Source organism: Lepisma saccharinum, chromosome 1, assembly GCF_977018435.1.
Source record: "Lepisma saccharinum chromosome 1, izLepSacc3.1, whole genome shotgun sequence".
Taxonomy (NCBI): domain Eukaryota; kingdom Metazoa; phylum Arthropoda; class Insecta; order Zygentoma; family Lepismatidae; genus Lepisma; species Lepisma saccharinum.
This window is the reverse complement of record NC_139229.1, coordinates 29,212,898-29,226,253: the sequence shown is the minus strand read 5'-3', so window position 1 is coordinate 29,226,253 and position 13,356 is coordinate 29,212,898. Positions and strand designations below refer to the sequence as shown.

The window sequence follows — 13,356 nt, the reverse complement described above, 5'->3', positions numbered from 1 at the left end:
TTTGTGGTTGCACCAATCTTCTCCAACTTCCCCGGGGGTGCATGCCACTCCCCACATAATTCCAAGATTCGAAGAAATTCCCGACCATAGACATAGTTGGCTGATGAAAATAAATTACTGTCATTAATAGCCTTTTAATAGCATCTCTAACTTCAGTCAAGTTAGGTTCTGGAACTAAAGGTTCTGCTGTGGGTACTTCATTTACTTCCGATTTATATCCTACATGAACATTTAAAAGGTCAATATGCAATATGCCTGAAAAAATGATCGAACCGGAGAACTATTGAGAGAACATGTTTTTGTATCTCCGTTTATTCAGTTTACTCCTCGTCTTATCGTTCAGTTTACCGCGACAGTGGGAGGAATTATGACAACGACATTCAGTAATAGGGTCTTACCACCCATTCCAGCTGTTGATACCTATTTTTGCAAAACAATACGCTAATCTCAGAACATGGAAGTCGGTTTTGTTCCTGTTCACAGTACTATATCTTGCTTATGTAAATCAGTTCAAGTGTAGGTTAGAATTGATTCTGGTTGAGGTGAGGTACCAGAATGAATTCGCCCCTTCCAACTGTAACTTCTGGACCCGCCACTGACTTGGTGTGACAGCACGGAAGCACATCTAGTCTCCACATAGCACCACTTCCAATCTATAAACAAACGTGGCCATAATTCATTTCTGAATGAGAATGAGACAATGCAGCCCAGGAAGAACAAAACGGTACACCATATTTCTCTCTTTTAATGGAGTTAGGCAAGGATGACTAATACCAGTTCGAAGAACTGCTTTCTGGGACTCGTTTCGCCATCACCTTATTGTTTCCCATAAAATAGGAGACGTATGGCGTAAACACACTGGAGAAGGGCCCACTTTGTTTTCTTCAGTTTTCGCTCGGTATCTTCCATCCTCTTGAACAGATCTTGTTTACATGGTTGGAAACACGCGTTGATGCCAACCATTGTGAAATATTCTTCTCGGCCAGAGTGCAGATAAGTTTCCCTTCCCCTAACTCTCCAAACACGTTTCATCGACCTTACCGTGCCAGAACTTTGTTACCATGTAACTACTTTGTCGCGGTTAACTGCAAGCCTGTAATAAGCAGGGAACGGATTAATGTGTATGCATATTTCCATATGCTAAAACCAATGTCATTATGTATTATCTTTGCTAATTGTGGTGCTCAATCTGCAAAAATGCTATTTTTTTTATTTTCAGTATTTTTATATATCGTCGCACCAATTCCAAAAGTACGAATGTGTAGCTGTAGTGGATGATCACGCACCATACAAACCTCTTTTTCTTGTTAAGGAAGTGGTATTCAATTTTCTTATTTTTGGACTTTTTGTCTTCACAATTGTTAATTCATGTAACGTTTTGACTAATTTTCACTGTTTTGTGCAGTCCTGACACTTCATCAATAACACATTTTCTCATAACTTCGTCATGCTTAACTTTTGGACACTACTGTAGTTACAAAATTTATAATAATATATTTTCACTTGCTATTTATCAACAGATAATACCTCTGGAAAAATCTAATAAACGAACTCTAAATCAGAATATGGACAGTATTTTATGCTCAGAACTCCGTAGCGGTCATCTTGGATTCCCGGCGACATGTACCTTCTCTTGACACATTGTCCAGCAAAACACCTAGTATTATACTTATGATTGCATTCCTCAAAACGAAGGCATCCTCCATACACATGTCTTCCCTTCATTCAAAAACCCAACGAACCTACAAATGGTCAAAATGACTTCCGAAGGAGATAAGGAGACATGGTCGATTTTCTTTGTTAATGTCTTCAGAGGCAGCCAGCCATCTTTGATGTATAACGTCACACAGGCCATGCGCCACAAAAGTAGGCATCAACAAAGTATCAGACAGTAAATGTTTGCCCTTTATATGCCGGAATGTCAAGTAAAGTGTAAAAACATTGCTTAGAATCCTTGCAGAAGAGGGTATGGAATTCTTTCACTGGATATATCTCCATAACAGTGCAAGATATGAAAAAAAAACTAAGAATATTGTTTGTTCCGTTTTCAATTCTGAACAAAATATGTCTCTATGCAAAATTGTCAAAAAACAATTTTAAAGGAGTTATGATCGATTTCTTTTGTTTGTGCGTGAAGCGGCGGCCCCTAGAAAACTTGGGGCCGGTATGCCAGATGTCTACCCAAGATTTTTTCCCTTTCTTTAGGTATGCCCTAACATGATCAAAACAGAAAACTCGTCCATCTCGAAATTTCTGCGGGTCTTATGGCCAGGGACTGGACTATATACAGTACAAAGTCGGCGGGAAACATAATTTCATCAGTGGTTGACTTCCTTTTCTTTGGGAAGTTCTCTTGTTGACTTCTAGCCACATTTAAAACCTTTCATTCTGCTTTTCTTTTTTTTTTTTTTCCCTGTCCGGATTAAGCAAAGTCCGGCTTCTCGGGGTCCAGATTAACGAGGTTTTACGGTACACCCATTACATCAATCGATACTGAATACGTGTAAATCTATCTTTAGGGAGATTCATGTTCAGGAGTTCCAATTTTCAGAACTTTAAAAGAAATATTGATAAATCAACTGTTTGGTAACAAAAAAAAATAAATACAGCACGTTTTGTATTTTAATTTTACATTGTCGTATTTTATTTGCTAAGTGAGCAGCTAGCTTAGTGAAAACTAAAATTTCTCGCTGTTGTAGGTCCATATTTAATTCCACATTTTGATTAAAAGTAACTAAATTGTATAATTCCATATCTGACACTTTTTGGTACATGTAAATATGTTACATGGTTATAAGACAATGGACATTCATTCTTTGCTTTTTCACGTAACAGACTTTTCATACGTTTGAGATCAGATAATGAAATGTATGAAGTCCCATTCAACCTTTTGCCAAGGACGGTGCAGAAACTTGACAGAGACCAGGCCTGTCGAGACAAGCACTGCACGAGAGACATCTGTAACATAGGCAACCCAGACTTAACTGTCTCCTCTTTCATTGATTGGATAAATAACAACAACCTGTGGCACAAACCGTGAGGGTCAGGGCCTACCTACCGACTCCCGGCCTTACTCCCACCTGCAGATGTGGGAGATCATCCAATCAGTTGCAGGCCCCCGTGGCGGAGTGGTTAGCACATCGCGCTACGACGCCAGGGGTACCGGGTTCGAATCCCGGCTTGGACATGGATGTCTGTGAGTGTCCATTCATCCATTTCATCATGTCATCACTCATCCCCATCTTCGCAAATTAACCAAAAGTGGCGAAGTAAAATAAAGCAAATCAATCAATCATCCAACCAGTTACGGGATGACGTGTGGTCTGCACAACGAACCCTCAGTCGTTGCTGTAGGTTTCCGTGACCGGGTTACGCTACTCATTCCTAGCTCCCCAATTTCCTCACGATGGTAGGTGGCCGGCAACCGGTCTCATACACCACCGCTTACCCCCCAGAAGACTCGAAAATGCGCGCGTCCCATAACCGGAACATGACCGCAGGACCACGGTGCGGGACTCATTGATTGAATTAGATAATTTTACATTGCTTTTCTGCCACTTTTGGCAGTGTTGAAATGATGATATTGATGAAGAGACACTCACAAAGATATAATCCATGTAATCCTACCTTGCGTTGCCAAAACATGCGGAATTCTTCAACACATCGTCGTTATCTTTATTCAGTTCCAAGTGTTGGCATCATCTCGAAGGTAGGGATGGCCAAACGGATCCGGATCCGAAAAATCCGGATCCGTTTGGATCCGGATCTGCTTGGATCCGGATCCGAGAAATCCGGATCTACTTGGATCCGGATCCGTAAATTCCGGATCCGGATCCGAGAAATCCGGATCCGGATCCGAAAATCCCGGATCCGGATCCGAGAGCTCCGGATCCGCGGATCCGGATCCGGGTCTGAAAGTTTCGGATCTGGATCCGGATCCGAGAGTTCCGGATCCGCGGATCCGGATCCGGGTCTGAAAGTTTCGGATCTGGATCCGGATCCGAAAATCCGGATCCGGATCCAAGAGTTTCGTATCTCAATCCCATTATAATATTACCACACCTTAGTCCTACAAGAATTTTTTTCAAGTGTTGTTCCTAAAATACTTTGCTACGCATCGGCTAACACACTCGTGCACAAATGTCCGAAGTGATTTTGTAAATGCCATTGAAACGAATATGTATTCATTCGAATGTATTGGAAATGAAAACACACATAAATGTGAGACATTCCATTCCAGGATGAAACCTTTAACACATATAAGAAGATAGAAATGTTATAGAAAAATTATACAATTGTTCTACAGTTACAGTTTTACAAATTAAAATAAAACATTATAATATATGTAGTGTTAAATAATTACAAAGTGTAAGACTAACAAGGGAGGTTATCTAAAGGTCCCCCTCCGATTTCCATGAAACTTGGCAGTATAGTGGGGCCCAAAGGAAGAATTACGTGTTTTTTTTGTTTCAGCTAAAAAACTGTTTTAGGGGGCAAAACCCCCTCAAATGTCAAGATGAGGACAAATTGAAGTGAGGATCTGACCCCTGTGTCTTTCCGATTTCCATGAAACTTGGCAGGTGTATAGTGGGGCCCAATGGAAGAAATACGTGTTTTTTTGTTTCAGATAAAAAAACGGTTTTAGGGGGCAAAACCCCCTCAAATGTCAAGATCAGGACAAATTGAAGTGAGGATCTGACCCTGTGTCCCCCTCCGATTTCCATGATACTTGGCAGGTGTGTGTATAAACGGGCCCAAATGAAGAAATACGTGTTTTTTTTTGTTTCAGCTAAAAAACGGTTTTAGGGGGCAAAACCCCCTCAAATGTCAAGATGAGGACAAATTGAAGTGAGGATCTGACCCCTGTGTCTTTCCGATTTCCATGAAACTTGGCAGGTGTATACTGTATAGTGGGGCCCAAGGGAAGAAATACGTGTTTTTTTGTTTCAGATAAAAAACGGTTTTAGGGGGCAAAACCCCCTCAAATGTCAAGATGAGGACAAATTGAAGTGAGGATCTGACCCCTGTGTCCCTCCCATTTCCATAAAACTTGGCAGGTGTATAGTGGGGCCCAATGGAAGAAATAAGTGTTTTTTTTTGTTTCAGCTAAAAAACGGTTTTAGGGGGCACAACCCCCTCAAATGTCAAGATGAGGACAAATTGAAGTGAGGATCGGACCCCTGTGTCCCCCTCCGATTTCCATGATACTTGGTAGGTGTGTGTATAAACGGGCCCAAATGAAGAAATACGTGTTTTTTTTGTTTCGGCTAAAAAACGATTTTAGGGGGCAACCCCCCTCAAATGTCAATATGAGGACAAATTTAAGTGGGCATTTGATTTGTGTGTCCCCCTCCGATTTCCATGAAACTTGGCAGGTGTATAGTGGGGCCCAAAGGAAGAAATACATGTTGTTTTTTTTTTGTTTCAGCTAAAAAACGGTTTTACAGGGCGAAACCCACTGAATTGTCAAGATGAGGACAAATTGAAGTGGGGATCTGACCCCTGTGTCCCCCTCAGATTTCCATGAAACTTGGCAGAAGAAATACGTGTTTTTTTGTTTCGGAAAAAAATTTGTTCTAGAGGGCAACCTCCTCTCAAATGTCAAGATGAGGACAAATTGAAGTGGGGATCTGACCCCTGAGTTCCCCTCCGATTTCCATGAAACGTGGCAGGTGTATAGAGGGGCCCGAAGGAAGAATTACGTGTTTTTTTGTTTGAGCTAAAAACTGTTTCAGGGGGCAAAATCCCCTCAAATGTCAAGATGAGGACAAATTGAAGTAAGGATCTGACCCCTGTGTTCCCCTCCGATTTTCATGAAACTTCGCAGGTGTATAGAGGGGCCCAAAGGAAGAAATACGTGTTTTTTTGTTTCGGCTAAAATACTGTTTTAGGGGGCAAAACCCGCCTCAAATGTCAAGATTAGGACAAATTGCCGTGGGAATCATCTGACCCCTGTGTCCCCCTCCGATTCCCATGAAATTTGACAGGTGTATAGAGAGGCCGTATGCCCCCTGTTTCTTCCTATGCCATATTTACGTGGTTTCGGGGACTTCAATTTCTCCTCATCTTGACATTTGAGGGGGGGGCTCTATACACCTGCCAAGTTTCATGGAAATCGGAGGGGGAGACTTAGACCTCCCTAGTAAGTAAGTGTATTAATTAATTACAAACCGCGCACGCGAGCACACACACTATATATATATATATATATGTGTGTGTATGTATATTATATATATATGTATATTAGCAGGTAACAATATGTTATAAGCACATTCTTACTTTCCAAAGAAGCGCATGTGGGATGGCAAAACGGATCCGGATCCGAAAATTCCGGATCCGGATCCAAAAGTACCGGATCCGGATCTGAAAGTACCGGATCCGAAAGTTTTGAATCCGGATCCGAAAATTCTGGATCCGGATCCGAAAGTTCTGAATCCGGATCCGAAAGTTCTGGATCCGGATCCGGATCCGAATCTGAAAATTCCGGATCCGCGGATCCGGATCCGAAAAATTTTAGGATCCGGATCCTAAGGATCCGGAACCAACCGGATCCGGATTTCGGATCCGCCAGGATCCGGATCTGGCCACCCCTACTCGAAGGGGAAAACCGTACAACACAGCGAAGATTTTGACAAAGAAACAAAGGGAAGGAGAGAACATATTATGGCAACACGGTAACGAAAGGGAAACTAGAGGAAAATTAAACGACTATCCCCATTTTGGTTAGCGAGTTTGTCGCGGTTATTCCCATCTTGTATTACCTGTACTTAATGGCTTAAATTCAAATTTTCTTTATTAAAGGGCGAGGTTCAGCCTGTGGCTGTTCTCCCACCTAACACTGTTTGACATTTACCTGGTGTACATAAACAAAATCATAAAAAAGATAAGAAAATACAATAAAAAGAAAAAGAAAAAAATGGTTACAAGGAAAGAGAGATTTTAAAAAATCAAGACAACACATAAAAAAGAAAGAGAAAAAAACACATTCACGCACACACTAAACATTTCTGAGCAGGACATTCACGCACGGATGTTGAGATTGATGTACATGATTATGCTAGTTTTGTGAGGTACGATAGAACAAGGCATACGTAAATATTACAATATAGTTGAAGATTTGTCAAGGATTGGATTGGATCGGCGGGGCTCGTATGTAGTCTAAACTGTATTGTGTAGTGTTACTCGTGGGAGCTTGTACAGAGATATTGCTCATCTAACAGAAAATTCTTTAGTTTATTCTTAAATTTGTTAGGACTGGGGATGGAGGTAATGGAGGGCGGAAGTTCATTCCATGTTTTTGCCGCTGAAAGTGTAAAAGACGATTTGAACATTTCCAGCGAGTGTTTAAAGAGTTCAAGTTTCGCTGTTCCTCTTGTTTTGTAGTTTGTTTCTGGTTTTTAGTTTCTCGGATAAATTTTCGGGGATTTTTTAATGCAAAAGATTCTGTATAAAGCAACAAAAATGAAGTCTGCGACGTCTGTTCATGTTTAGCATTTTGTTCTCGTTCAGGGTTGGAAGAATATGATCGAATTTTTTAATGTTATATACGAAGCGTAAACACGAATTTTGAATTTTGACTTTATTTGGAACAGACAAGTTTGCACCGTATACTATATCACAGTAGTCTAGAAGAGGGAAAATCGGTGTTTGCACAAGTTTCATTTTAATATCTGTTTTTAAGTATTCATTAAATTTATAGAGGAACATGTTCTTGTTTGCTAAGTGGTCAGGGCTCTAGGAAGTATGAGACCAAATTATAATATTATCTTGAACAAATGAAGCACTTGAAAGAACAAGTTTTACATAATAAACATCGTGAAATGCATGTAATCGCGAGACCAACTGATAAAAATACATTATCACTGTGTATGTTGCTGACGTAATTCGTGGCACTTGCTCAATGCAAAAGTTCCATGACTTCCCGGCCTGCTGTTAGCTTGATCACAGTTTCAATCCTGGAATAAAAATAATTTTGCACACAGATGCATGACAATTTCTAATATGAGAACTAAGTCGCCAAAGTACATTAAATGGCTAAACTGCTATAAAACGTTTACGCCATTCTCGAATTGAGCTGCATAGGCTGTCAGCAGAGAAGGACGAATGTGTTTCTCACGTGACGCAGATTCTCTTCAGATTTACTGCCGACCGTTAAACCACGTGTGTGTTCGATATGAAACGTTCGTGTGCTAAAATTTCCTGCCAGCAAAGCTGACAACAAGCTAATCAAATAGCCATTAGCATGAGCCCTGGAAACTTTTTCCTGTTCGAAATCAGGAGTTCGGCTTAAACATTTTCGCTTCTAATGCGGAAATGTGTGTTTGTGCGGGGAGGGGGTAATAATTGCAAAGCTTAAATAATATGATGGGAGACCAATAATGCCATCTTGAGACAAATATTCATATCTTTTAGACCCCACGCGTCAGAGTACATTGCGCAGCGAAATAGACTGCTTACGGACAACGTGACTATAAACAATTCCAATTTTGTCACAAAAAATCTGATTACCAGGCGCTGCTGTAGCTTCAAATCCACGCTGGGTACTATACAACCACGTCATAAATGAACGCAATCCAATGTGGCCATGGGCGTATCAAGCGCGAGGCACTCCCGCCACCTGGAAAACTAGGTGAATTTCTTTTTTCATTTCGTTTATTGTACTTTTTACGGACGAAAAGTAAAACAAACGTTATTATCTTTTCAATTAATTTGAAATAAAGGCTATATATTTCTTGCCCTCCCTGGAAAAACACTGTTGCTTCACCCTACTGAAAAAACGCTGCTCCCTCCCCCGAAAAAGCCTGGGTACGCCCATGAATCTGTTCATGACCTAACACGTCCAAATATAGCAACACGGTCAGTCCGGAAATTTATCTTTAAAATTCCTTGCTTCCTATGCTCATATCCACCTCAACCTATGAAAAGGAAGAGAAACAAATTCCCACGCCCCAACAAGGCCAGGATCATAAACACATGGAAGTATAAAATTCACATCAACCAGATACAGGACACAATGCATAGGCCTTGTTCTCAACGGAACGTTATTGTCGGCATCTGCTCGAGTTTGTTTTCGATTAAACTTTAGGGTTTAAAGTGGAATTCCAAGCACTGTGCGCGTGTGCTGCAAAATACTGGTATTCCTCGCTACCAACCAGTGGCGTATTTAGGTGGGGGAGCTCTTTCAGGATCAAACTTTATCCTGAAGTCCTCGAACTCATTGTCTATGCTGATTACAGAAGGAAATCACGTTCACTAAACAAGACAAAATATGTACACTCCTGTTCATCTAAAATGACATTTTTAACTGTCCAACATTATAAAGTGTGCCACTTTATGTAAACAGGGGTGTACATAAAAATGCCAATATCTGCACTGAAATGTCATTGTTTTTCGAAATGCCTTTTGAAAAATATAGCAAAATGGATTTTGTTTCATTGTACGCGTAAAAAAAGTTGAACAGAAAAGCTCAAATTTACACTCAAATCAAATTTGCATCACATGCATTGTATAAAACCACCAAACAGAAACGAAGATTTTTACTTTTCTACCTCTCGGGGTTAATCGCGACGATGAGTACGAATGATAAAATTGATGAAATTGGGCAAACAATGATTAATTACTTAGCCAAGGTTCGATTGTACTCAAACTTCGCCTTCCAAACAAACCTTCATACATCATGTGATGATTAACAAAAATAACATCACAAAAACTAGAGAAAATGCAAAATTGGGTTATTCGTAGTTGGCTATGGCACGACTTCACGTACAAGCAGAGAAGAGATGCAACTACCCACGCTTGAATCCAGACAAAAACATGCTTTCCTTAAAAAAAAAATCATCAAGCAAATCACACACACAACCACTTTACTAAGTGGCAAAGTAATTATTTATATCTGACAACGAACATTAACCCAGCCTGTGATCTAATAGTACTAACAGTATCCGTCTAAAATGTAACAAGGCAAGATACGGATCAGAATCCCTATCATCTCTGCCGAGTGGAGTGAGGATTCAGCTGCGTGTAAACTGCAGAAGAGAGAGAAATTTGGCCATGAATACTGACACCATGCCTCCTTCCCATATGCTAGCTGCGAAACTGTTTTTTTATACTTTTATTTCTTGCGTTTTTCAATTATATACACTTGAAATTTTCGTTCTCTGTATTGACTTGGTTTACTTTACTTCGCTTTCTGCCACTTTTCGCTAATCGCGAATATGAGTGAGGATTTGATGAAATTGACGGACACTTAGAAAGAACGCCCGTGCCAAACCGGGATTCGAACCCGGGGCCCCTGGCGTCGTAGCTTGCTGTGATAATCACTCCGCCACGAAGGTCAGATGATGATATAATAGTTAAGAACGGTCGGTTTTTTAGTATTTAGAACTAAATTATAATGTCTAGAACTAAATCATGCCTTGTTTGTGAATAATTTATGAGTTTTATAAATATAAGAATATTAATTTATTAATAATGCACAAGAATATTAAATAATTCATATGAAAAGGGATGATTTAGTTCTAAACATTGTAATTTAGTCCTAAACACTAAAAAGCCGACCGTTCTGAACTATTCATCTACTGAGGTCGGCAATGTTCCATATATTTATAAACTATTACGATAACTGTATAACACATTAACGTATGTAGGGCAAAAAGCATTTTTTTTATATAATTAAAGAATTAGTACAAAGTGAATTGTAAGCTTAATTGTAATTCTACTGCAAATAATAATGATTCTTAAAAATCCTAATTCTTGGCTCTTGTTATAAAACTAACTGCAAAATGTTTACTAAACCGATAAGAGGGGGGTTGGACCAGCTACAGTAGGGTTCCATGTGTAAAGAGTGAGGACGGTACCCATTCATTACATCATCATGACGGGAACTACTCAACCGAAATAGCCGTGTTGGAAATAATAGTTTCCTGACTCACCGGGACTGCAAGGTACCTGCACCCTTTCTCGACATCGGAAGGAAGCAAGAGGCACTTCGTGGCCAGCTTCTTCAAAATAAACATTGCCTCTGCAACACACACGCACTTCCGTATTATTCGACCACGCCGGGCATTCTCTTCCACGGTGTCTGCAGGAAGTCTCACTGCCCCATACTGACACTTCACCCACCACCTAAGGTGCATCTGCTCTCCTTTCCTGAGCAATGCAGGCGATAACCTTGCTGTCAAGCTCACGGCGTTGGTAAAATTTGTGTTTATTTTAAAAGAAATAAAAGTTGTTTTCTTGTTTTCCTTTAAACAAATAAACGTTTATAATGCCAAAAATACATTTTCTAACAATAATGGTTAATACAGAAACTGTTAATCGTCCAACGAAGAACTGTGTTCCTAGTTACAAGGCAAACACTTAACTAAATGCACGGCCATGAAAGTAGGCGGCTGGGCAGAATTGCGCTGGTGCCACATATGGGAAAAGCAAAGCGAGAGCGGGACAAAAGACGCTGGTTCCCGCGCACTGTGTGGCAACGTCAACCGGGCTGCGTTGCCTAGTTCGAGCGTCAGACCGACCTCTCTCCGGGGCACTTTTGTGTCATCCCTGTCCTTTCCAGCAAATACTGTCAGCTTGTATCAGATGTATTACAAAGAATAACTCTACAACGAGATCTTTCATTCTCTTAAACCTCCGAACACAAGGGGTCGTGCTCCGACGTGGCAACAGCGCTAACTTCATTTGCTAAAACACTGTCTCTCAATCGTTGGGAAATAAAAAAAAAAACTGTCTAAGGAAAGTAAAATCGGCACATTCGATAAGAATATGGCATGGGTGCTATTTGTGTGTGTCCCTTCATCGATTTCATCATATCATCACTCATCCTCGCGATTAGGCAAAGTGGCAGAAAGCGAAGTAAAATCAATATAATATGCAGATTTCTCGATATAGTGTATTAAGAAACGCGCGTGTGCGTGTTCATTCACATCAATACAATTAAAGGGATAATTTTGGATCCAATTTCTGGTCAAATTAACAAATTCGAACAGGACCTTCAAAGTAGTATTGCCTACTCTACAATGCACCTCCACTAGGTAACCAACCAAGGACCCTTTGATTATAAGGCGTCAGCATTAGTAGATTTTTGTCAAATAGAAGTATAGTTCTATGTTATTCGTATGATTACAGAAAAGGGATAATTGATTGATTGCTTTATTTTACTTCCATTTTCTGCAACTTTTGGCTAATCTCGAAGACAAAATGACAATCAAAAGCACATACCGACAGGACACAACACAGAACATGGGCGTCGCAAAAAATTTTGTAGGGGGGGGTTAGGCCCTTGATAAAACTTGAATGTAGAAATAATAATAATTATTATTATCATCATGGTTATGATGGTTGTCATACAATAATAACTATTATAAAATGAAAAGGAAAATCTTAGTCAAAGTTGATATTGAGCAAACACTCATATTAAACTTAATTCTTAGAGTATATACAGTGCGTCCATTTCGATCTGCAGCCGAGAGATCGGGAGAAACGTGGCGGGCGGCGCTGACGGAGATGCCGACATTTGAGGCCTGTAATGCCCGCTTACTTTTGTGGACATCTTGCAAAACGAGCACTAACCTGTGTTATAACACGCAAAAGTTCTTCTGTAATTCTTCCAAGTTCCACCCTTATATACACAAATAAATACGCTTTAGAAATTATATTAAGAGCCACAGATAATACTCTGTAAAACATTTTAATCATAGTTTTGACCAGTAACGTCCTGCTTAAGTTTATATCCTTGAAAGAGTTTTGTGTCGATGGGGATCGTTTGGAGGTTTCGAATGTGCAACACTGTATCAAGATTACGCTGCAGACGAACCGTTAAAAGCTAATGGTGTTCGTGAGCTTCCTTGCAATCCGAAATCTCCTAGCTCAAGTTTTTTGTTCCTTCGCGACTACAGAGCTGTGAATATAGTGGCAGGCAGATGTAAACCAAGAGCGTGTTAATTTCGTACTGTGCGTAAGAGTGTTATTCTTGGTTACTTGCCGTTACTTGTTTGTGTTATTGCAGTGTGTATGCGTGTTGTGTCAGTCAGACGATTGGAATGCCAGCCGCAAGGTTCACGTTAGAACAAAGAATTTTTATGTATGACACTTACGTGAAAACAGACTCGTGTCGAGACGTGTGTAGGCAATTTGTACAGAAATTCCCAGGCGTTTCACCTCCACATAGAGATACGGTTAGACGTCTTGTCCTTAAATTACGAGAAACTGGATCGTTAAATTTTAAAACACCTAAGCAAAAACGACGGATTCTAACCGAAGCAAAACTCGATGAAATTGGTGCAGCGTTAGAACGTTCTCCAAACAAACCTCTACGCCGTGTTTCACAGGAGATGGGCGTGTCAAAATCATCAG

The 13,356-nt window shown here is 40.3% G+C and overlaps 1 protein-coding gene across 2 annotated transcripts in view; it reads right to left on the bottom strand.

Annotated features, from left to right (window-relative positions):
- Nucleotides 1–13,356, bottom strand: part of Arms (Ankyrin repeat-rich membrane spanning) — a 265,557-nt gene that overhangs the window by 209,621 nt on the left and 42,580 nt on the right. The window contains exon 1 of one of the 2 annotated variants that reach the window (XM_083130251.1): nt 10,932–11,113. The exons of the other annotated variant lie outside the window; for it this stretch is intronic. Coding sequence (XP_082986377.1) covers nt 10,932–11,015 — 84 coding nt within the window. The 5' untranslated portion in view covers nt 11,016–11,113. Of the gene's footprint in view, nt 1–10,931; nt 11,114–13,356 lie in introns of those variants that run through there. 2 annotated transcript variants of the gene reach the window in all.